Source organism: Aptenodytes patagonicus, chromosome 4, assembly GCF_965638725.1.
Source record: "Aptenodytes patagonicus chromosome 4, bAptPat1.pri.cur, whole genome shotgun sequence".
Classification (NCBI taxonomy): domain Eukaryota; kingdom Metazoa; phylum Chordata; class Aves; order Sphenisciformes; family Spheniscidae; genus Aptenodytes; species Aptenodytes patagonicus.
In genome coordinates, this window is record NC_134952.1 from 9,763,241 (window position 1) to 9,789,019 (window position 25,779).

At 39.9% G+C, this 25,779-nt stretch overlaps 2 protein-coding genes across 4 annotated transcripts in view; one reads left to right on the forward strand and one right to left on the reverse strand.

The window, feature by feature from the left end:
- ZFYVE28 (zinc finger FYVE-type containing 28) overlaps positions 1-8,324 on the reverse strand; it is a 174,579-nt gene extending 166,255 nt beyond the window's left edge. For all 3 annotated transcript variants that reach the window (XM_076335810.1, XM_076335809.1, XM_076335812.1), the window contains exon 1: positions 8,212-8,324. In XM_076335810.1, coding sequence (XP_076191925.1) covers positions 8,212-8,250 — 39 coding nt within the window. In that variant the 5' untranslated portion in view covers positions 8,251-8,324. The remainder of the gene's footprint in view (positions 1-8,211) is intronic.
- Positions 8,325-9,182: 858 nt separating this feature from the next.
- CFAP99 (cilia and flagella associated protein 99) overlaps positions 9,183-25,779 on the forward strand; it is a 64,652-nt gene continuing 48,055 nt past the window's right edge. Inside the window, exons 1-3 of the mRNA XM_076335813.1 lie at positions 9,183-9,232; positions 12,059-12,186; positions 24,212-24,356. Coding sequence (XP_076191928.1) covers positions 12,067-12,186; positions 24,212-24,356 — 265 coding nt within the window. The 5' untranslated portion in view covers positions 9,183-9,232; positions 12,059-12,066. The remainder of the gene's footprint in view (positions 9,233-12,058; positions 12,187-24,211; positions 24,357-25,779) is intronic.

The window sequence follows — 25,779 nt, forward strand, 5'->3', positions numbered from 1 at the left end:
CAGGAATTAACACATTCCAGCATAAACGTCACCCCAATTTAAATTAACCTGTGTCCCATTTGAAAGTAAAGAGCAGGCATTTTGAAAGAGTACGAGAGTAATCCTCCCTTTTTCCTCCCTCAAACTATTTTTCTTACATTTTTATGCCAACCATTTTCTTCCACCCTATCTTCTTCGCCTGTCTCCCTTCAGTGTCCTTTTCCCCCATTTCTTTTTCTTTAATTCATTCACCCAGCATGGTGTACGTGGAACTGACATGATGCTCACTCTTACGTTATTCATTCTGAATGGCTATCAAGTATGGAGAAAGGCCCTGCAAAAGGAAAGAAAAATGAGCTTATGGCCTACAGAGACAGAGCAAAGTAGAGGCAGTCCCTCCATGATGCTCTCAGAGGTCAACTGTCCGTGCTGTAGATTGTTACACACTTCCATAGCCTTACTGCAGAATCCTGTTTCCTTTCATAACTCAGTTCCTGTTGATCAGCTTTTCAGGGTATCTTATTCCTAAACAGGATCAAAAGCATTAATACTACAGGGAGGAGAGGGTGGTGAACATAGAGGAATCAGAGTAAGAACCACCATCGATGGGATCAGAAAGATCAAGAAGAATTTCCAGGCTAGAGGCCTGAGGAAGTAATGCAAAAAAGTCCCTAAGTACTGGGGAGACAAGGAGGAAAACCCTACAGCCTGCAGGGTAGAACAGAAATACACAGACAGGATGTAGTAAGTCAGAGCCACGTCACCAAATCAATACATAAAAGCAAGACCTTCCAGTTACAGCAGCAAGGTATACTGAGATAGGAAGGCTGTATCTTTAAGTTGTCCAAACATTCGACCTCCCCCAAAACTCACTCTTTCCTATAGCCTAAATCTAGACCTCTATAAAATGCATTACAACTTTCATCACTCACCTGTTTTCAAACAGCAGGCAGCTGACACTGCCTCAAAGCAAAACCGTGTTCCATTACACAGAGCTATCCATCAGACATAGGTTAAGTGCTTTCTTTAGCTGACTTAGGGATAGCTCGAGTTTATAGGATTCAACAGTTTCAGCTAGCATGGAACACAGCAGTTCACTTCCTGAATGCAAGCAGGGGGTATATAGTCATCATACCAAGGATCCCCAGCTTGTAACTTTAGATACAATAAGGAGTTGGAGTATTATGTACTTTCAAGATGAAAGCAAAGACTCAGCTGAGAACAAGACAGACAGACTCCAATTTAGCAGCATCATCCGGTAAAATGACCAAGCTTGAGAAACGTGCTGTTTCACATGCACTGTGAAGGTTGGTCATTCTTCAAACATGAGCCAAACATACTCAGCCTTCAATTAACTTATTTTTAACAGCATTATTTAAAAATAGTTTTACTGAATGAATTTAAATGAATATTGCCAGCACAACTGCCGTGAAAGTAATCACAACTATTAAAGCAGTTAAATGAAGCATGTCAAAAGTATTTGCACTGTTTATTTTTCAGTTAGTTCAGTAAGAAAATATTCTTCTGTGGTCCAATGCAGAGGGTATTTTTTCTGGGTTTTTTTGGTTTGTCATTCTTCTAAATAACCTAGGAAGAATGCATTGTCATCTTTAAAAAGCAATTTTTTCTAAATTCTGATAAGTACACATGGGGGGAGGAGGGGAACAGAATCTAAACATCCAAATCAAGTTTCTAAGAGAAAGAGCAGAAGATAGTCTGCAGGGCAAGGGACACATTAGGTCACACCAATGGCTGCTTGAGAAAGTTTATAAAGAAAATGCTTACCTCACTAGAATAAAACTCAGCTTTAAGCACTGAGAAGTCAGTAGTCATTATGGAGACCATAAGTATAAATGAACTGAAAACTGATTAGACATTTTAAGGAAAAATGTTCACGAGCTATTGAATTATAAGGGTATAATCTGCAGCTCAGCTATCTCCTATGCTGCAGACTACCATAAGTTTAAAAGAAAGCCCAGAGGAAATATCAGTTTCTATTAATCTCATCTTTTTTCCCTAGGCATCTGTTACAGGACACTGAGAAAGAGATAACCACCAGACATCACACCAGGCTAGATGGACCTTTGATCTGATATATTACGACTCTGCTCACAGTAATCCGCATCAAAAATAATTTTGCAAGGTGTATGTATTTCTCTCACATCAGAGTAATTAAGACCAGCCAAGCAATTATCTTAATAGACAACTGCAATAGTTACCTGCTTCCCTTTTTCAGATACAAGTGAAAATCAAGGCTCAGAAACAATATGACTGCAGGTAATTATCTTCAGTCAGCTGCAGAACTAGAATAAAACAGCGAAGAATTACTAGTTTCCACACTTGTGTTCAAACCACTAGATGGTGCTTCTAAAATGAAACAATTCAGTACGCAAAACTCTAAAACTGAATACGTATGCTGATTTATAAGTTGCCTTCCTCAGAATTGTTATCAATAACACTGATTAACGTGGTTCAATAGCTGCAGCCTCTGATCAGACACAGTAGCAACAAGAATAATTAAGCAGATAGTTGACATCAAAGAGCTGGTCATGAAAATAGTGAAGATTTCCAAAAACCCAGTAACTGCTGTTTCCCCAAGTAAGAAAAACTTCTCATTCTTCTGCCTCTGAAAGTCATTAGATGTTAATATAAATATTGCATTAAATAACAAGTTTTGTTCACAAAATGCTGTGCCCTAAGGCTTTGATTACTGTATTGGCACCAGTAAAAAGAAGCTTTATGCTACAAATAGCATTTACCTCTTGTTTCACTCTTTATTCAAGTAGTTTTCTCTAAGACATTTTTCCCAAGACTGATCTCACTCTAGTTCTCTTCTGCGAAGAGCAAACCCTTCACTTTTAAGATTTGGAAATCAGCTAAAATAAGATGCCAACTGCCTTCTACCTATCACTCTGTAAAATCACCCTTCGTTTTTCATTTACTCCCCCAAAACTAGTCTCAACAGTTACTTGGCTACTCCACTAGCTTCATCCTTCTTCATTTCTGATCATTTCCATGCATCAAAACACCGCTTAAAATAATCCTCCCTCCTCCTGCATCTCATTCTACTGACCCAACCTTAAAAACGCTCTTTGCAGTACGTTACGCACAGTCAACTGTGTAATTTTTACTATCTTCCATTCTTCTAAAGTTCAAACTTCTATTAATCTTTAAAGACCCCTTCCTCTTTTTCTACTTACAACCATTTTTTTTCCTACAAAAATTCCTACAAACATTCCTCTCTTCCTTTAAAAAAAAATTCACTTTTGACTATTTCCTATTGTATTTCCCATCTTTCAGTTCTTTGAGTCAGCTCTGCCACTAAGCAACCCTGACAACACTGCTAAGATTACCTTATGTGTAGCTTTTAATGTTCAACACTCATCTAGGACTTTTTTTAAACACATCTCCTTGTGCGAAGTAATGAGAAACTCCTAGAGGTCATTTGATTTTTTTTTTTTTTTTTGCCATTGGTTCTCACTTTTCTACTTTAGGGGATTGCTCTTGATCCCCCAGGAATGCTCTCTCTTCCTCTCGCTTGCATGAATCTTCTTCCAAGATACCCATTTACTATCTCTTGTTTTAAAGCCTTTTTTAAAATTTGCATACCTATCTTTTTTTCAAAGTCCTTTAACAACTATGATTAGCAGCTATTATTACTAGCTATGGCTTCCTTTTGTAAAACGTAGCTTAGTAAGAAGACCCTTAAAAAAAGTTAGAGAAAGGCACTATGCACAAACACAGAAACAAGCCTTCTCCAAGCACCAGCCATTCCACTTATCCCTAAATGTTATTTCTGATCAGAGCGCGCCATTGCAGAAACATGTTAACAGGAAGCAAGAACCTCGTCTTGAAGATGGATCTGCCTATCCAGCTGCAGAGAGTAATGATCAGATTATAGAAATAAACCAATGAAAAGTATTTCAAAACAAATACCCAGGAAGATAGCAACTACAATTCTCAGCATCTCCAACCACTCCAGGGGTGCAGATGCATAACCTCTGAAGCATGTGAAAGAGGTCTGCTGAGTACCTACTTGTCAGTAAGCACTCACTCCTAGCTACAAGTTGGGGCCATTTCCGTAAACCTATCTTCACATCTCCATGGGAGTTATGCAGCCTTTTATTTAAAACAGACACTAAAGACACAGCTATACCTTGGTCAATCTTAGAGGAGAGGGGTGTTAAAAAAACCATATAAAACCTCCAGGCTTATGCAAGCCTTGTGAGCATCACTTAACTGAGACAAAGCATTCACAAAGCAGTATCTTTACTACCAATGATCACGAATTTTGTCTGAATTATAGGAACATAAGAAATTCTTCAACATTTACCACAAGAAGTTTGCATTCTTTTACTACGTAAAAGAAACTAGGAGCAAAAAATTAGGTTAGTGAATGCACAACTGAAACAAGTATCAAAAAAAGAAGGTAAGGTTTCATGAAAAAACATAATCCCCAGGTAAAAATTTATTCAGATTCATAGATGTAAACACAAAATAAGCAATCTTTTAAAAAAATAAAAATATGAAAAATAAACATACACTGAAGATGTTTCAGTCTATTATGCTAAACAGATTAAAAACATCTTGAAGTTGTGGTTAGAGGCATATTTTCTTTTTTCCCCTGTCAAACACTAAACAGTTCTTTCAAAATATCAATAAACTTGAGCTCAATTCAAAACAGCTACCCTGGTGAGTTAGTTACCCATGCTTTTTTCAAGCTAGGCTCTAGATTAAAGCAGCAACATTCACAGAAGTTATTCTGAATACTTTGGCTATCAAAAGCATTTCAAAACTCTGCAAAACCAGTCCAGTTCTGTATTTTTGCTGGATGCTCAGATCTGCCTGGGAGCAGGTTCTGGCCTGACACCTGTGGAATGCTCCAGCAGCAGAAGGTACAAGATAAGAAATTCCCTGAAGTGACAGGAAATATTTCTATTGTATCTGTGCATACAGACAAATATTTTGATTTAAAAGGAATCATCCTTTGTCTCAGAAAGGTGGCAGTGCCTGGGAAGCCTACAGTGTCCCGACCAGGTCAAACAGAGTAACTATTGTTCCACCTGTGTGCTGCAGTTCCAAAACACTATTGCTTCAAGTCACTCCTCTGCATTTTCTCCTGGTTCAAAAGCAAACACCAACCCGCCTCCAAAAACTTAACACATTGAACCTGCAGTCCCCAAAAGGAAAACACATCTCTCAGACAACATTTAAAAAAATAAATAACAATCCATGTGGCACAGGAGGCCGGAAACAAAATCTCATCTCTGCTCTGTCTCTTATATATCAGTTAAAAGTCTGCCTCCTACCAGCTATACAGATCACTTCACTGCTATTTATTTCATTCTCTGGTTACCTCCACCATCGACATTTGATCTGGGTTATTAAAATCTGGTGTATCAGCATACCTGAAAAACAGGGCTGGACAGGAAGAGCACTGACTGCACAAGGATCTAGGAAAGTCATGCTGTTCTCGTGACATGCTCACGACATTAGTCAAGACTTTCCACTTCCTACACCCACATTTTCTCTCCCATCCTTGGTATGTTCAAACAGAGATGCAGCAGTTACTAAGTAAATATTTCTGCCTAGATGCAGGTCCCTGCATCTTACAGTAACTTGATGATTTTACCCTGATAGTTTTATAATTCCATCTTGTTAAGCAATATCTGTTCTATTCCATTGCCTCATCTCCCCCATTTACAAAGATTAAGCTGAATTAATTTACACTTTTTGGGTTGGGTTTTTTTTAGGAAAAATTACAAAATAGTTCCCCTGGGATTAAGCTAAGCCATATATTCAGGTTTCTGAACAAGCTGTACTGTGAATTTGCTGCACTCTGATGTCATCCCCCCCGCCTTCAAAAGTATCTCCGAATGGCAATCAAAGCCATAGCCCAAATGCCCAGTACCATCAAAATCTGCTGCCATGCAGAAGTCCTATTATATGATAGCAGAATCTAGAATACTTCAGAAGCAGCATGCCCCATCATTGGTAGTAGCAAAATGTAACTGATAAAATGTACCTGGCATCAGTAGTAACTAATGGAGGATTATAACTAATCAATGTAAGTCACTAGTGGCGACAGCCCCCACCAGAATAAATACCCGAAAAAGTCATCTTTAAAATACATTATATTCAAAACCATTTCAAAATAGACTGTGGAACCCACTAACCTTATGGGAAGGAATCCTAAGGATTTCTTGACGAAATAGGAAAGCAAGTAGTATAACCAGGAAGGTTACAGTCCCTAAAGGTGAACTCCTCCATCTTACTTTCTACCAAAAAAGTGCTATTCAAACTTCTGTGTATTTAATTATATTATCCATACCAATTCAATAGGCACATCAGAAAAAAATGCTTGTTTCTGAAGGAACACACGCTATTACAATTCGCCAGCAGCCCATTTTGAATACAAGTACAAAAATAATGCAGTAAGCTACAGAAACTAACAAAAACTATTCACAAAGAACGTATAAATACACAACAAAAAGGACACAGTGCTGCCTTTAAACTAACAGCAATACATGTTACTGATTTATGAGGCCCAGTGTCATGCGACAGGCTTGGAAAGTTCCTTTAGCACAGAAAAGTCCCACAGAAATATAAGCATACACTGTTTGATACAGACCTTGGATGCTGAACATACAGCATACAACAAAGGAACAGTGTATTAATGAGTAAGTTTTACCATAAAAAGATAAGATCTCCATTAGAAAGAAAATTAATGTGAAATCTAATTATTTTGATAAAAAATAGTGACAAAAGCTATAGTTGCAATGATTTCTTCAACATTTAAGATTACCAATATTTCTTTCTGTTTATGAACTGTTTTTCTCTTAGTTGTTCCTTGGTATAAAACATAAACAAATAACAAAGTTTATTGAAAGCTACCTGTAATTTGTTACTGTATTTTCAGTTACTTAATCTCTAAATTATTCTCCTTTTAGTTATTAGCAGCAACATCAGACAAGTATGTGTTCTTCAACAGTACTCACCAGGGTTATGACTACATAAAAAAAGCCATAAAGCCAGCACAATCTGAACTTTTGTTTTGCAGTATCACCTCGACTTTTTTTTTTTTTTAACCCCAGCATACTGGCTGTAATTCAGGCGAAAGGACTGTGTGCACAGTACGTTTACAAAAATGAGGCTTAACACTATTACTGAAATTAAAACATAAGAAAAAATGGGTGGTAGTGACAGACACGGACAAAAATTAAATCAAATACTTCAATTCAATAACTCAAGTGAATTAACTATCCTGACTGCTGCAATGCCGGGACAAAAAAGGATGCTGTAGATGTTCAAAACCAGTAATGCCCTTCATATACGATCTGAACATCACACGTGAGACCAGATCACTCTCTAGACAGTTGTCATTTAACTCGTGCCAGAAGATGATAATTTCATTACAAAGCAAGCTGTGATTCTTGGATTCCTTCCAAGAATTTCAAAGCGAGAAGAAAAGTGCAGAAAATATACACCTACAGAGCGCCATTCAACAATTTTTTTTAACTTAAAAAGTTCTCAGGTGCACGCAGATAGCACTAACAGCAGAACAGGAGCAGCTGAACCGCCTCTCCCCGGGTTCAGGCTACCTGCAAGCCACAGAAAACAGCCGCCAGGAGCTCAGCCGAGAAGGACTGACTACCCAGAGGTGAGGCACAGCCGCCTCCGCGCTGCGGTGCCCACCGCGGGCCGCGCCGGCAGGTCCGCAGCCCCTCCGGAGGCTCCCCGGTGCCGGCGTCCCCCCGGCAGCGCCACCGGAGGCGGGGAGAGCCCCCCGCCCCCCCCCGGGCCGCGCTCTCGTCGGGTCCAACGGCACACACTCTGCTTTGTCATCTCTCCCCCCGCAGCGGGCGAGCCGCTCCGCGCACGCCGGTACGAGCCGTTGGCCCGCCCCGGTGCCTCGCACACCCCAGCCCCGTCCGCCTCCTCCCCGCGGAACCGCCACAGACCGCCTCCGGCAGGACCCGTCCGAAAGCAAGCGGACCTAGCCCCGCTCCGCGCCGACCTCACGCCACCTCCGCGGCGGCGGCTCCCGGTTGAGGCACCAGCGCGAAGCGACCCGCGGCCGCGCGCCCGGCTCCGCGGCCGCCCGCCGCGCCTCAACTTCCCAACCGCGGGGTGAGGGTGACCCCGGGGGGAGGCGAGCCCCGGTGCCGCCTGGCATCGGCGGCCGCCCGGCGCCCCCGAGCCGCCCGGCGCCGGCGGCTCCTCACAACTTACCTTGGGTTTGTAGAGCCACTTTCTGAACCTGTTCATCATCACCGCGGCCGCTGCCACCCCGCCGCCGCCTGCCGCTGCCACAGGGGCTGCCGGCTCCCCGCCCGCGCCGCTCGGGGGACCGGGGCGAGCCCTGCCCCTCGCCGGGAGGCTCCGCCGGGTCGCCTCCGCAGCCTCCTCCGCCGTCGCCGCTCCTCCTCCTCAGGGCAGAGGCCGCCAGCCGCTGCGGAGCGCGGGCGCCGCGCGCGCTGCCCTCAGCGCAGGGACCGGCCGCCGGCACCGCGGGCTCCGCGTTTCGCCGACAGCCCCCAAAACATTGCGCGGCCGGCAGCAGCGCCCCCCGCCCTCCCCGGAGCATGCGCAGGGGCAGGCCCACGCTCTCCCTCCCCGCTGGCTCCCGCGCCCGCGACCAATCGGATGGCGGCCTGGGACAGCCCCTCCCGCCCCGGCCGACTCGCCCCGCCCACTCTGCCGCTCATTTGCGTAACACGCGAAGGGGGCGGAGAGACTACGTGCCCCAGCATGCCACTCCCCGCAGCCGGAGGGGCGGTGCATAGCGCCGTGGCCCGGGGGATGCCGGGACTTGTAGTCTTCTCCGCGGGCTAGGCTAGGCGTGTCCGCTTCAGGATAGCAAGCCTCTGCTTGTGAGAGTCAGCCCTACCCGAGTGCCTGGCAATCGGCTGATTGATTTCCACCTGCCCGTGAGAACAAATATCGAGGAGGGGCGGGACGAGTTGCTTGGCAACGGCGGCAAACAATCGCCGCCATCTTTTTTCCCGGCCCGGTAGTTCTTCGCCCCCGATCGGGCCGTCCCGCAACACGAAGGCTGGCGCGCGGGAGAACTACAGCTCCCAGCAGCCCCTGCGCCCCTTAGCAACGGCGCCGGGCCGGGCCGAGCCGCCGGCGGCCGCAGCGGGGTCTCTGCGGCGGGAGGGTCCGCGCCGCCGCTCCTGCCGCGCTGGGAGAGGGGCGCCGGGCTCCGGCGGGGACGCGGGCGGCCGCCCGGGCTGGCGGGGGCAGCCAGGTACGGGACCGGGCAGCGCCGGGCTGAGGGGCCGCCCGAGGGCGTTTACCTCTGGCGGCGGCGCCCGCCCTGGGGCCCGGGGTGTCGCACCCCTGCGGCCTCACGGGCGTCCGTTGGCAGCAAGGTAGCTGTGGCCGCATGTGACGCCTCCGAAAACCAAAACGGGTAAAATGCTTGATGTGTGAAAGTGTCAGGTGCCCTGGGCAGGCTTATAACTACCTCACTCGTTTGTTACGTGTTCATAAACACAACAGAAAAGATCAAGGGGGCCTACGTCATGCTGTGGACGGGATTGCTGGGCTTTGCTCCCAGAGTTTTCATTAACTGGTGTGATTTCGGGCAAGTAGCCAGCCTTGGTGTCCTTTGGCTTGCCTATCTGGTAAATCTAATACAACTTACTTGCAGAAGGTTTTGTACAATGAATATTTAACTGTAAAGTTCCACAAGATATTAGGTAAAAAAATACTGTGTCAAGTAAAACACTTGTAGTAGGTATGCAAAACATTGAAATACATGCAAATTAAAAATGAACATAAGATCCAGGCTATGGCTGCTCAGCGTGAATGTTTTCCATCCGATGTTTTGTGCCTAAGGGAAGAATCTGCTGAAAACAGGACCTGTGCCCAGAACTGCCCTCTGCTATGCTCAGGTGACAGCGATGTGGAAAAATCCAGAGTAAATGAGAATGGCAGGATGTAACCACTGGGACAATTGTCTTTGGTGGCTCTTTTTCTAGCACACAGCTGAGAGAAACACCTATTCCATTTTGAGCAGTAGCTACTTGATCTGACTGAATTTTGCAGGGAGGCTTAGTTCAGGCTTCTCTTTAACAAGGATGGGTTTCATCGGAGGAAATGCAATCGCAGTCTTTCTAGGCCAGGAACGTAAGAGCAAATGTAAAACCTGAAGGAATCTTTTGGGTCACTGAAACCAGTCCCTACAATTGTGGCCAGTCTTATCCTATGTAATTGCTTTTAAAATATCTCCAAGCTCCATTGTAAAATAAGGCTAAGTCAGGTTCTTACCTCCTTTAACTGAAATTTTACATCTGATAATGGAAGAAAATTTCTACCATTTTGTACATAGGAAAAGTTTATATAATTTTTATACATAGCAATTAGAATATTCTCCTAAATGTAAATAAGGGTGCATGTCATAAGACAAAGCATTTTATTCCTGATGTGTAAGTTTTAAAACACTGATGATAATAATAGCAGTTTTTTAAATGCAATCACAAGCGAAGTTCTTTCTATTAAGAACCCCTGTATGTCCAGAGTTCTCAAGGCGTTACTATATGTCTTAGTTTTCGTATTCCAGCTTTTGGGTTTAATGGTTGTTATTTGGAGGGGAGGGGTGAATATCAGCATGTACAGAGCATGAGAGCTCAAACTCATTTCTACTATGCCAGAAGAAAAGATATTTGTCACTGGGAGAGCTGCTGGAGCCTGAATTATGATTCAGCCTGAATGAATACAGAGGTATTTCTCTCTTCCTTATCCAAAATCCCTTGTCAGTGTAAGAACCTTGGCAGGTACAGAGAAACAGCTCATGTTTCTCAGAGGAGTGGAGAAACGGTGATTCTTCCTGTGACAAAGAGACACAGTAGCACCTCTTTTTTTATTTGCCATCCCTTGTCATGATCCAACCCTGTTTTGCCAGACTTTTTTTTTTAATTGGACATTTTGTCTTGATCATACCAGGTAACTAAATGCCTATATTGAGCATAATCACAGACAAACTCTTTTTTTCAGTGGTTTGAGATTAGTAATTAAAAGTGCTGTTTAGGCATTTATTATTGAGTATGATAGTGCTGAAAGGCAGGGTACAAAAACACTGTATCTGGAAATGTTATGATATCCTTTTAAAACAAGAAATGAATTATCTTTACCACAGTGGGAATGAATTATCTTGAAGAAGCATTCTTTTCTAACATCAGAATATGATGATATATAAAATACAAGAATGATTTTAAAAAATATATTTTTATTCTCACCATGGAAAATTACTTCTGTGCTCATTTTTTCCCATTGCTAAACCAGATTAATGACTTTCAGCCCTGATCGTTGCTGTCATTTGTCTTTCATACACAACAACATGTGCATGTGTATAAGCAAATTAATTATAGTTCTTGTCATGTGAACATTAAAATCTAGGTATCCAGTTCTGCAAACTCTCATGCATATGAGTAAGACATCATTCGCGATAGATGTAATCCAGTCATTTCACAAACAAAGCATCAAGCATAAAAGGTATCCAACTGCTGTGCCTTCAGAAACCTTGATGGTGCCTAGACTACTGATGTGTTGCGATTGCTGCCCAGCTTGCTGACCAACACTGTCTCATTGCTTCCTTATAATTCCTCTCTGTTCCTATTCTTTTATTGTTTTGGAAAAATAGGCTGCTAATAGCAACATGTGATAAGATTTAAGACTCAAATTTTGCTTTCAGTTGCATCTTGCTGAGAAGAGCAATGTATGAAATAGGACCTGGATAGCACACATGCAAAAATTCATGCTTTTCTCTAGTATTATCTTTAATTACATTTCATCAAGTAACCTGGTACAGAAACCATTTCAGGTATCATCCTAAGGATCTTTTGAGACATTTGCAGAATAAGAAATATGTAATTATGTCTTGTATTTTATTGATATTTGTACTGTATTCTCATTTCTCCTGTTAGCTGTTCTGACTAACTGTGATTTTGAAAGCTTGACCTAAACGTTCTGTTCTACATTACTGCAGTATATCTTCTCTATGATCCTATCAACATACATTATGCTACAACTGAAGGCGGCATGAAAAATTAATGATTTACTGTATTTATAGGATTCTCCATGGTGAAGATGGTCAGCCATGGAAAACATATTGCAATAATAGTCCAACAGCTTAACAAATTTAACCCTGAAAATCAGAGCGTGGAGGATTTCTTGAATGAATCAGCTAAGATGTTGCAGGTATATTAAGTTTCAGTTCATCTTACATAGCTTACCACGTTTTACTAGCTGATTTTAAACATAAAGATATGTTTTCTAACATGTTGTTGTAACTTTCATAGTTTTTTCTTACAGTGACATTTTTCATTTATGACAAAAGTCCAAATTTCTTATGGTTATCACCAGAAAACAAGGAAGTAAAGATCAGAGGTGTTGAATAACTGCTTGGGGTAGCAACAAAAGACAGGGAAAGCAACAACTTCCTAAAATGGATCTGACAATGATAGGAAAAGCTTCTCTTCCACTCCTGACTAAGCTGTTTTGTAGTTTCCTACCTCCTTTCCGCCTTCCCAATGGAAGTTTCTGTCAGCAGCACCCATTTTGTATGCACAAATGCAGTTCAGAAGCTGACTCACAGGATCAGGTATTCTTGCTTGGAGGACATAAGTGACCATCAGGACGGTGGGATAAAAGGCACGTGACAGTAAATCAACTACCTGATTTTAATCTAATACTGCAAGTATTAGATTTGCCAATATGTAGCTATACTGGCTGAAGCAGCTCCCATCCTTTCCTGACCATAGTCTGTCACCTCTGCCCATCTCTCTGTCCTCAGTGCCACCCTGACTTGTGGTGATGCAGCTACTGGATTGAATCAGCTTTAGAAAATCACTAAGGGAAGACAGTAATATTGTTTAGACTGCTATTGTCTGTGCATGCCATGTATTATCAAACTACATTGTCAGAGCCCTGATTCCACACTCCCATGTACCTCAAGTGCTCATTTCCATTTCTGACAATAAGGTCTAAAACACTATTCCAGTTAGTTAGTCTTTTACATTGATTTTGCATAAGCACAAATGACTACAAGAATATAGGACTATGGAGATGCGATATGAAAATCAGAGGCTGAGGCAGTGGATCCATACACATTTCTTGGGTGTTTGCTTTCTTAAACAGTTTCCACTCAGGCTCCTAGTTTCTGCCACTGCCCTCCTGCCTTGTAGTACTGGCATAACTCTTTGTGCATTGGTATGCTGAATTACATCAGGGAACTGATGCAGTTTCAAAATAATCATTTTTCACTGGGCAGAGAGCAGGTAAATTCAGCTGCCACTGCTGCCAAAATAAATACTTGTAAAAAATTAATATTCAGACCATTGTTCTTCTCAGCCCAGGAAAGGTGATACAAAGACAAAATAAGCAGTAACTCCATTAGAGAAACATGAATCTTAAGTTTCATAATAAACCCTTTCAAAAGGGGAAGAACAGGGAAGATAGCTGATGCCAAAGATAAGGCAGAAATCTTTCTCTGGGATAGTTTCAGTTCACTTATTACATAATATTTTTGCTGTGAATTTATCCAAGGAAGTAAAAAGTAAGATCTCTGTTTATATAAAATTCAGCTTTGTTTCAGTGCCAAATGGGTGATTATAATTCATCATGGAAAATTCACTTCACTTCTTTCTTTTCTATTTCATAATAGGCATATGATCCTAAAAATATTGTAGCATTTTTGTATACATGATTTCCAGGCTTGGCCACTTACCAATTAGCCAATATTAACTGACCCATACAGAAATTTCCTCCAGTTTGTATCCTGATTAACGCCATCACTTTAAATCACAGACTAGATTCAAGCCTGTATGTCTCATGCTAGCAGCATGACAAACAGCAAACCTAGTGTTGTATACTACTGACCAGACAAAAATCAGGAGGGTCAGATTCCAAGAGCACAAATCTAAATAATTGCAAGACACAGGTCTCTTAATATTTATTAACTTACTTAGGTATGCAGTGTATCAGACTTGACTTTTCTACAAGTTACTATCTTCTATTCTGTTAGACTTTTCTAATTGGTTAATTAGTTTTCCATCCCTTAAAAGTACAATCTGATTCCAGTCATTATCAACACTGTATGTTTCATTCATATTATATATCTTCATTGTATTTGGATGTTTTATAGTCTTTATGTCCTTCTAATATGGTACCGGAGGTGTCTTGTTTAGTTCTTTGATAACCTGTTGATGACCTACATAACATATGCTTGTTAGCCTATTGTCCAGCAGTTTGTGGTTGTTCCTGGTGAAACCAACAATTTTGGGCTAGATTATTTCCCTCAAAATAAAAAGACAGCACGCACAGGTCATTCCAGAATACGTTCAAGGGAGTTCAGCACCCCAGTAGTGTCTCTGCCAGGCTGTGGGAGCCACTATGGATGCCAGTATTGTCAAGTGCAAGATCCTGGAGATAAGTACCTCTGACAGCCACACATTCTCACCTGAACTGCAAGGAGCAGATAGCAAAGGACATTTTGCAGAGCAAAAATGTCTGTCAGAATGAAGTAGGTTTCGAAGAGCAATATAAATGCTTGTAGGAGCTGATCGAAAGTAAAAAAAATCACTTGTTTGGAAATCTAATAAATGAAACGAGGAGATGGGCATCCTTGGCTGATCAGAAATGGGGGATGACATCAGTAGAGAATAAGAGATAACAGGTAGAATGGAACTGAGTTGTGAAGCATCTTGATAGCAAAGACAAGCAGCTTTTGTTTTATGTGCTAGAATCAACTGTGAGATGCTAGGTGGAGTAAGTGGGTCAAAACAATGGACTAGCAGAACGATCTTAACGATAGCATTCCAGGTAGTTGATTTGCTAGAGAAAGACTGGATTAGTTAAACCCAGGAAAGAGATGCTTATTACAACAAAATAGAAAATGCTGAGACACTACCTTATATTTTTAGCTATGAAGTGATAGGTGAATACTACTTGAAACCTACTGTTCAAAAAGAGTGAAGATGTGCACATAGACTGGTTATGCTATCCTGGAGAGTAGTCTACATGAAAAATGACCTCTGAAGTTGTGGGCTTGACTGACAGGCAGGGTGGCAATAGTACCAATAATTGAGGAAAGAATTGGCATGAGAGCACTGAAGTTTTGTGTTAGCATTGTTGAAATTAAGTTGACAACAACAACAAGGAAATGTCACAGAGAGAGGCCAGCATTTTAGATTGTAGTTTAGGTTTCTTATTTGTGTACATGATAAATGTGAATATGTTATGAAAGGGAGTTGGATTTAGTCCTAAGGGAGTGAGTCTGGAAGGCACAATCTGTCTTGATCAAAATATCCCTGTCAACCATCTACCAGGGGCATAAGACCATTTTTGTGGGAATCCTTGCAAATTAAAGCAGTAAAAATGTCTGGCGAAGGGAGGCACAGGAAAAGAAATGAAAGTGGGCAAGTGAATATGTTAAAATGAAGGACTTTACAATATGAATATATAAAATAAGAAAGAGGCATAAAATCCAAAGGGTCGAAGCCGTAGGGTGAAAATATACCAGCCACTGTGAATAACTTGCTTTACAAATGATAGCAAAAAGTAACTGGTAGATTTCCATATTAGATCTTTTACTAAGTGTAGAATCGGTCTTTGTTGAATATTCTACTCAAAATCCAACACAACATTTCCGTTGGTTTTGCTGTGCTGCTGCGAAGGTGACACAATCCAGAGGTTTGCGTAATAACTCTTCAAGATTTTGTTCTTCATCTCTAGATGCTCTAATTTTACTTTCACATAAGGTTAGATAAATAATTTAAATGCAAAATACATGATTGCGTGAAATCATAGTAGTATATTTTGCTCTTTCATAAAGGCTGTGTAGAAATTTTTACACTTTGGCTGTTCACAATGGTCAGGAAATGGCTGTACTGTAGAGGTTTGGAATAGTCTGCTAGCCAAATACTGGGTAGGTGGAAAAGAAAGATAAATTGGGTTCTGTTCTAAGCTCCATCATCTTTCTATCCCTCTCCTTTCTTCTACTCACCCTCAAATTTACTCGCCCAGGCCTCTTCATTTAACCTGACCCAGTTCCATCTCTTCAAGTTGTTGATTCCAGTGCTATTGTCACTGTCCAGCAAGTCCTGCTCACCTCTTTGGTTTTGTTTTGCTCACTTCAAAGTTCTTGCACATTCAGTCCCAGTCTCTACTATACCTAAATCGAATCAGAAATATCTCTCTCTCTTCAAACTGAAGCCCACAAGAGGCAGATGTCACAGAGAAGATAGGCGAGACATACTTTCTTCTATCAGTTTGAGCTCCCAGACTGACCCAGCATGTCTTGTCCCAGTCTCATCCTGTATCATAGCGAGAGCTCTGCTTGCCCTCGGCTGGGCGTGGTAAGGGCACACAGAATCTTCAGGGAAGCTTACTGCTATGGTATAAATTCACACAAAACACATGCAAATGGATATTTTTCACTTGGCAAAATGTCCGTGGATTTTCATAAGAAAACCAAAAGGCCAAATTTGTAAGGCACTGCTTGACCCCTGTGTGCCACTTTGAAAGTACATCCCTAGCTGTTTCCCCGCATTTGCAGCTACTTACTATTTCCAAATAGCTAGTTAAAAACCTGAATATTTGACAACTTTCTATCAAATATTAGTTCCTTGTATCAGACCGCGTGAGCCACCCCCTTCTTGTTCCTCTTGAATAGCATGGGAGGGTGAACTTCAACAGGAGCAGAAGCAACTTCTTGATTATTCTTATTATTTTTATTTCTTAATGCATCTTTATAATTTCGTTTAAATATCAGTGTTCCCATCTGAACACATTCCTTCATTGTAGGAAATCTTGTCTCAAGCTTTGAGATAGAAATCTGTTTGGAAAACATTTGGGTGTACAGTCTACTTCCAAGTATATTCCAGAGTAACTGCCCAAAGTCAGAAGCATTACTCTGTACATATATTGGCATAAATGAGATAAGTAGTTGGCCATCTTTATTTATGGAGAAATTATGGCATTAGATACTGCTATCAAGAGTTACGTTTTTCTAGCTGTATGTGGGATTGAGCTTTACACAGTCCATTTACAGTAAGGGTGGCCGCACATCTAACCCCTGTGTACTGCTTTGAAAAAGCACCCATCTTTCCCTGTGTTTTTGCAATTGAGGTAGATCAAGCAGATAACATATCCAATAACCATTGGGATTAATTTTTCTTTTTCACTTATTGCACTTTGCAACCACTCAGTATTTCAAGATACAAACAGGGAATCAGAAAATTAGTACTAAAGGAATAGAAAGTGAATTATAAAGAGCAGAGGTAAACCATACTTTGACAGTAGTTCAGGTCTGCCTGAACCACTGTATGTATAAAGATGGAATCTTCTTTTGGTGTGATGGAAATGTATAAATAAATTGCCGAGTGTCAGGTAGTTAATAGTGTTCAAAACCAAGGTGTCAAGAGAGAACATAATCCCTACAAGGCCACTCAGGAAGCAAGAGAGAAAGACATGTTCCAGTCTCAGTTCCTGTCTTCCAACTCCTAGCTCATGCTTCTATATACAAGTGGAGTTAGGGAAACTCACTGATTATTAGCCTCCTGTTTTTAGAGAAATACAAATGAAATATGGTAAGGACTTTTACTTCTTGAATAGTGGGAGATAAATAACATGGTTTCCTTTAATTAGAATGTTATGATCAAAATTAGTCTAGTGATTCTGTGTTACACTCCATACATTTTATTTCTGCAACATGTGAATTCTACATCATAAAAAGAATTTCTATTATTTGTTGTTCTCAGTGAATGATCAGACTTGATTTTCTTCCAGGAAGAAAACTACGCTTTGACTTGTAATTCAGTTATTTACGATCTTCATGTTTATTGTATATAAGTTATGATGTTTATAACACAATATTGGACTTGTTTTTCACTGCAGATATTTTCAATAAGAACATAGGTTCGTTAGTAATATGATGGGTGATTCCTAGTTGCAACAAACAAGCCTTCACCTTCAATCACGAAGAATCGTATTATGTCCCTCAGACCTCCTAAAAACAAATAAGTGCAAATAAATGTTTTTGCTTCGATGCTGTGACCTTGTTGCTATTAAAACAGAATTCAATTTGAATTAACCTGAATAACACATTAACTTAAAATAATTCTTTAAGTCTATTTCAGTTCTTTAAATTATTAGTATTCCCATTCAAATTTACATCTCTATTTCTATTGTTCTTCATTTAAATGCCAGACTACTTCTTGTTTACTTCCTAAATGCTTTTTAATACTCCTTTCATCAGACTGATGCCCTCCATATAATATCTTCATCCTTGTGTACTAAACCCCCTTCTTTTTATTAAGTATTCTTCAATTAAATCTGCCAAAAATGATCCATATCCAGAGTGGTCCTTCACCCAGTGTATATTGTACAGAAGGATATCATTTCATCAGGCCATTTATAGAAATGGACTGTATCTGTTCATTTTGAAAAAAAGATTACGTTTTGTACCTAACTGAAGCATCCCAGGCATTTTTTCTTCCTTGTGACAGAATAAAGCTTTTGCTATGATAACAAGAGACAGATTTTAACACAGAAGTTACCATGCAATGTTTGTGCCTTTCTCTATGCAAATAAGTCACTTTATTTTCAGTGGAATTATTTGCTTCAATTAGAGTTGCAGGATCAGACCCATCATGTTGAACTTTATAAATCCCATCTACTGAAAAGCTTACTTCTGTAAAATCAGAACTGCCACCCCAAATTCACTGGTTTACTCCTTTATCCCTCTCATGTTGATAGCAAGATGAACCTGTTTATGAGCTTTCCATTTCGCAAAAACATGGTGTAATTTGGCGTAACTCTTCATAGTTCTCATTTGTGTTGGTTCAGCTGTGTCTCACACATGCCCACTCAACTGTGAGTAAAATCCCCAAATGTCAAAAGTCATTAGTTTTAAATATGAAAATAATGTAATGCAAGATCCTTTTGATACGTGGTGAAAAAAATCCTACTAAATTATACAAGTCTAATTTGTATTATTAGTTACTGACATGAATGCAGATCAGGATCTTTCTAAGGAAAGGATGGAATCTGATTTTTCTGCAATGTCCTGCTTATGTGATTTAATATTAAGTACAATGGAAAATAACGTTAACTGTACCTCTTCAAGATGGTCAGCATTATCACATGAAGACGAAAATACTAGCTTCTGACTGCAACATAGACTGTAAATAGTAGAAGCAGGACATTCTCCTGCTTATATCCTAAGATCCCAAGGTTTTTTTCCCCCATTGAAATTACTGGAAGCATTTTCACTGACTTCAGAGGGAAAGAGGACTGGGTTCTGGTGACTAATTCAAAACCCAGTGAAGTCAATAGGAATATTTTCTTTCATTTCCACAGCATTTTGATTAGACCCTTGGAGAGGGCTAGCACTGATATCTGAAGCACTATAAATTAATCAGACTGCATCTGCAAAATGTGCATATTCTGCCTAGAAGTAGACAAGTTCAGTACATACTATTACTCAGTTCTCTCAGGAGGTGAAAGCTATTTTATCTTTTAATCAAATATTTTCTTCTTTCTAAAATGTTTGTTTCACCTTAAACTAAATCCTTATCCTGAGAAGTCTCAAACAGGGCATGGCTGATGTTCCTTTCCTTCCTTCTCTCCAGAAAGGAGACCTTTTCTTTCTCTCCTTACCCATGCTTTTCTGATCTCTCTGGCCCTTAAACAGATCTCATTGTAACCATCCTTATTACCATACACCCACGGCGGCAAAGCTTGCTTTTTGCAGATACTTCTCCATTTAATTCATGCTATTTCTTGCACTAACACATGTTGAAAGTTGTTTGTGTACAAAGTCCTATACTTAAGCTTTCTTACACAGTCTCTTCTCCCCTTGAAGAAACTTGACTGTTTCCCAGGTGCAGCTAAGTGTCAGGGAGCAAGGAAAATACGTCCATGGAAGCAAGCTAAGGGCATCAGGGATTTCTCAGAAGGGGGAGATAATGCCAATCAGCACATATTCAGACATGAGTCACATCTTTTTCACAGGATCATTCAGGATAATTTCAGACAGGATCATTCTTTTACAACTTAAACACTTGGGAATCAGAAAAAGCTGAAATTCAACACCACAGAGAGAACACTTTCAGATATTTGTATGGGAATGACATTGTGAACACATATAACTGTATTTTACTTATATCCAGTGCAGCCATTGGTCAACACAGTAATATATAGGCTTCCAAACATTAAAAATATAGGATCATCCAGTATTCATCTACTGTAAACTTACTATGCTTTACACAACAAAACAAAACCCAATAAGCTGTAACATTAGAGGTAGAGATGTTGTTTCCTGAGCATAGAATAGGCATATTGTTCAAGATCTATTTTGTCTTCTGATAAACTTCAATATTCGGTGCAACAGAAGATGATAGCTGAATGTGTTACTTTCACCTGTAAATTATCTGGCCTTCCTCACCCTGAAGGACTCATACAACATACTTGCAAACATAGCTAACTGCTAGTTTTTCAGAGAAATATATGGGGTAAAGTATACTTGAAAAGGTGAGAAGATGGTCTGATGGACAGAACAAAGGCTCACAAATTAGCGTTTATTAATTCTTTTCTTGTTGCCGCCAATGACTTAGTGTGTTGCCTGGGGCAAATCTCTTATCTGCTCCATACCGTAGTTCCCACATTTGCAAAATAGTATTAGCCAAAAGGAATCTCATTAAACACAATTAATGTTAGTAAAGTGTTTTGAGAACCTCATACAAAAGGTGCTATAAATGTACAATCTGTCATCTTATTGTACTGTTTCAGGATCATTTGACCCACTTCTGAAATACATCCCACTGACATGAAGTGCAACATAAAACCACACAGAAAGAATGCACTTAGGATTTAGTGCTAGAAGTGACACCTACCCAACATGCTACTTTCCCAAAGCAATTATGATTTCAGATATACAGATAAACTGTAAATATCCTTGATGAAATTTTTTGAGGACACAATGCACTTTCTATGCAGGGAGTATCCTAACTGTTTCAAAGCATTGGCTCGGATTTTGATTCACTAGATTATCAGCAGGGCTTAACCAACAACTGGCTCACCTTTGAGATTTCTTGTCCAAGTACTGATCCTGCCCAGTCTTGTTTAGTTTATTATGAGTTCTGATGAGATCAGTTCCTTAGATGACACACCTGCAGGCTGCTTAACTATTCTCAATTTTTATATATAGAAACAGAACACTTAGTACCATTTGTAATTGAAAGCAGATTCAGTTGATAATATTTCATGACAAGATTTTTTGGCCTGTGGTCCACAGAATTACCAACCAGTACTGATGTTCTGGGGCACAGTTGTCCCCAGGCTGCACCTCCTGTCACCTTGTTGCTTAGCTCGAGGCCATGTAGTGGTTATGTACTTTCTTGCTCAAGGAGTAAGCAAGAGTAAGCACTTATTTCTGCATTTGTCCTAACAACTAACTTCTGACTGACTTGTTAACTCAGAACAGTAAAAGAAGTAGAATAAATGTAAATATGCAATTGCATTTTTATGCTGTAGTCTGAACTGTATAGGAGATACGATTTGGGCACTGGTGTCATCTTGTTGTTACCTGTTTGTCTACTTTTGATCATCTCTCCAAAGTACATTTGAAAAGCACTGGTTTGTTGTAGCACTTTATACATGTGTGATATAGCAAAGTACTCAGAAGGTGAATGCGAAGATTCTAATCAAATAAAGATCTTGGAAACAATGTATATTCTAGTTTTCTAGCAGAGAGAGTTGTGAGGTTTTGTTGGGCTTGTTTCTAATGGGCTTGTCCAGTTTTACTATGGACTTTCTGTTTATCATCAGAGCTACTGTTGCCTGCAGATTGACCTGTTCATGAGCAACAGCATTTGTTCAAGGGGACCAATTGTTTTAGATTCAAAATATCACAATCCTACATTTACTGGAACTATGTCATCCTTTCTCACTTTGCTGTTCAGGTATTTAGGTTTGCTTTTGCCTTTTGTGGTGAATTCTCAGATATCTCGTATCAAATATGAGATATATATTTGAACATTTCGGGGGGGGTTAGACTTCTGGATTTTCTTTGTCAGTTTTATGAAAGAGCTTCCATAAATCTTCATCCAGAAAAGGTATATTTGGAATGGACTCTGTGCCTCACAAGAATTCTCAGTGCTTAGCAAGATGGAGTCCATGCTTCCCAGCAAATTAATTTTTTTGCATATTTTCAGATATGTTCAGTCTCTTTCCTCTGCTCTTCCATTTGTGTCCATCCTCCATCTAAGCCCTTCTGTATCTCCTGTTTTCCCTTACCTTCCTTTTCACTCCTTTCTCTGTGCTCCTCCTTTGCCACCTCACACTAGTTGGCTCCATTTTCCCAAAGGCATTCCCCTTTATCTTTCTCCCATCTCAACCACAACCTGTTGGTTCTTCTTTCTCTAGAGCCCTGATTAAGAATGTAGGTGATATCCTGCTTATTCGCGCTCAGACTCTAGTGCTGCCCAGCAGACTTTGTGAAGCTTCCATGTCTCCATGTAAAGATTAGTTTGGTTACACTCTGTTTCTCCTTACCCAACATATCTGGGTCACAGAATATATTCAGAGTCATATCTAAATGAAATAAAGCTTTTCTATCATTTTAACTATTATTAGCCTTAAGGACCTAAAAAACATAAACTGAGCTTGATTCTGTTTCTGTACGTGCATGATTAGTAATATTGTCTATTACAGTTCTGCTAGAGAGGTAGTCAGATGTATTAGTGTAATGCCAATGGCAGTAAAGAAATTACAAGGATGTATGTAGGTGTCATTTTGCCTGCACGTGTGTGTGTGTATGCACATAGATAAATATATATGTATATGGAGGCAATTATATGGAGGCACTATTTTTTTCTAGTGATGATGCACAAATTGGAAGAAATGAAACCTGGCTTTTGAGCAGGAGTAAGTAAAAAAAGAATTATGCTTATTCTGAATGACACCCTGAGAAAAAACACTTGGAACGCTTCTGCATCATTTTTTACATTTAAAAATTAGAACTGTAATTTTGAAGTTTTGCCTTGTATTTGCTCAAAGCCCTATATAGTGTCATGCATCAGAAGACTCACATAGTTCCTTCCAGCAGCCTCTAATAATACTTTTAAACTAGAAATGAATCACATTAGGGAAATAAAGCGACCAAGATGCTAGCAGATAGCCTACTAGGCAAGGTGAACCTCTGATCTGATATATTATTGCAGTTCAATTGTTCCCACATCTCAGAGCTGTGGGAGAGATCATGTATCAGATGTGGACTACATGTTTTCAGAAGATCCACTTAGCTTTTTTCTTGGCTTCTTGGCTAACCTCCTTAAGTCAAAGAATCATTTTTGTTTGTCATTTTGTCATAGTGTGGCTGTCCTTTCTCAGTTTATGTAATAACAAACTGTTCTGGGCCTCAGATTTTATTGCAATGTTTTAAAGGTGGTTCACACTAGAAGTTTCTCTCATGTAATAACAGATATTCCATAGGTAATTTATTATGAGTGAAACTCTCTGTAAAGTTCAGGAGCATTCAGACTTTTTAAAGGAATTATGAGGTAGGATCCAAATGGCATGCAGTGGGCATCTGACCCTCCTTTTTCTGTTCTCTTATGGTATTGCATGAACATTGCGAGTGACCGAGAGCACAGCTGGATAAGAAACACACAGTCTGCATTAACAAGAATCCTGGCACTCACAGGTTTAGTTTAAAACAGTCATCTTCTCCAATATTAGGTTACAGTAGCAGTTAAGAGTCTTTTCCATAATCCCTGTCCAGCTTCTCCCCTCGATTTAGTCTCCCCAAGTAGCACAGACTTCACCTACAAAGAACAGGTTTCCTACGGGAAAAGCAAACTCTTACTGAAACTTTCTCATACTGTTGACTAAGTTAATCATTGCTCATTGCTCAGAGACTTCACATTTTCTTTGCATGAACTGTTGACATTCTCATATCAAGGCCTTTTCACCAAATGCATATGTCAGCAGATAAACTGAAAGTTTAACATTGGGGAAGGTTACATTTTACTTAACAAGGGCCACTAATTTGTTAGGACTGCCCATATTTGATAGTATTAGAGGCGCGTCAGCCCTACCAAAGGCACTGCTGTTCATTATTCATGTTTTCCAATTACTTCAAAATGATTGTACTTCTTTTTGTACACAACTAATATTTTCTTTCCAGAATACATTAATCATTATTAATTTTGTATCTCTATAGACTTTTAATGTGACAGAAGAAAAATTTGTGTTGGATACACTAGCTGGATGCATAGAATATAAATCCTTATTGGATGTAGTAGTCAATGCCTTTTTTGTTCGGGATGGGAGATGCTGCCTGATTTCTGAGCGTAATCTCTATATAGGTAAGTTTTCTTTGAAACACCAAATATGTTTACCATAAAATTTTAAAAAATATTATTTTACTAACGTTAAGTGTTATTATCATATTACATTTGAAGCATTGTCATTGTGCCCAGTGCAGTATGAAATACAGGACCTTTTCCAATGGCCTTACGATGTAAAGCCTAAATCCTGAAATTGTTATTTAGTCTGGACTCTCACAGGTGTTAACTGGAATTTTAACTTAAGAAAATTCTGCAGAATATGCCTGCAGATTAAGTAACATGCAGATGGAAAATAGCATCGGTGACTGGAAGAAGTATCCTGGAAGTTTAACCGTCACTTTAAAAAATGTTCTTCAGTGATTTCCCTTTATTCTCTTCTATGCAACCTAGCACCTTTGCCATTCAGATATGAAATTGTATAACAAAGCTCTGTATGCTGAGGAACACAGCATGTCTCACAGTATGAAGACATGATTGTTTCTACCCATGCATGGGTTTCTTCGTTACTGACCATCACAATGACATAAACAGACTTCTGTCTGTCTCCATGAGTGAGGTCATTTATTTTCCTTTTATTAGTTACTTGGTTAGAATCAGTTACAATACAACTATATCTGATAGTGTGAGCTAGTTAATCAGAGTAGTTACTACTCCCAAAGTTATTTCAGGCACTGAGAAGTACATTAAAAAGTAATTTAAAAAATATTTTTATGCTATGCATTTAATACACATATACTGAGGTTGATTTATTAAGTCCCTAAATAAGTTGGAATCACAAATTGCACTGGCATTGGTTCTTTAAGTCAGATATGTTCTGAAGCTTTGTGGGTACTTTGAAAAGTCCAGTCAATTTAATTCAAAGTGGTTGAAAAATACAAAAAACATATCTAATATAAGTATATCTACATTTTAAGTTTTAAAAGCTATTAAATTTTTATGGCAATTCTGGTTGCTTCTGTCACACTCTGGAAAGGTATAGAAATCTAAATCAAATAACAAACAAAAGGGAACCTAAACTATCAAGGATGAAATTAATAGTATATTGAGTTTATTCTAAATGGTAATGCTTCATTGTCTCCATTTCTCCAAAGCCATGTTTTTCAGTGTCTGGGGCACATAAATTATACCTTTAAGCTGAGTGTTGCTATAATTGGATTGTCAGGACTGGTCCACTCAAAAGCCTCCATTAATCATAGGCAGAGGGTAGGCCCGGAAAATTTTCCTTTATCAACAAGTTGGGAGTCTAAGGTCATTGGCTTACATTTTTTTAAGCTGCTTGTGATTCCCTTTGCCAAGCTGCATTGACACTTAAATGATCAGAGCTGCTTATAAAGGCTGTTGCTATGTGTGAGCAGATTTGAATTTAATAAAGCTTGTAGGAGATAAATGTATATTCTACTAAGACTGCTTAAATATGTCGTTATGCTAAAGCACAAGGCTG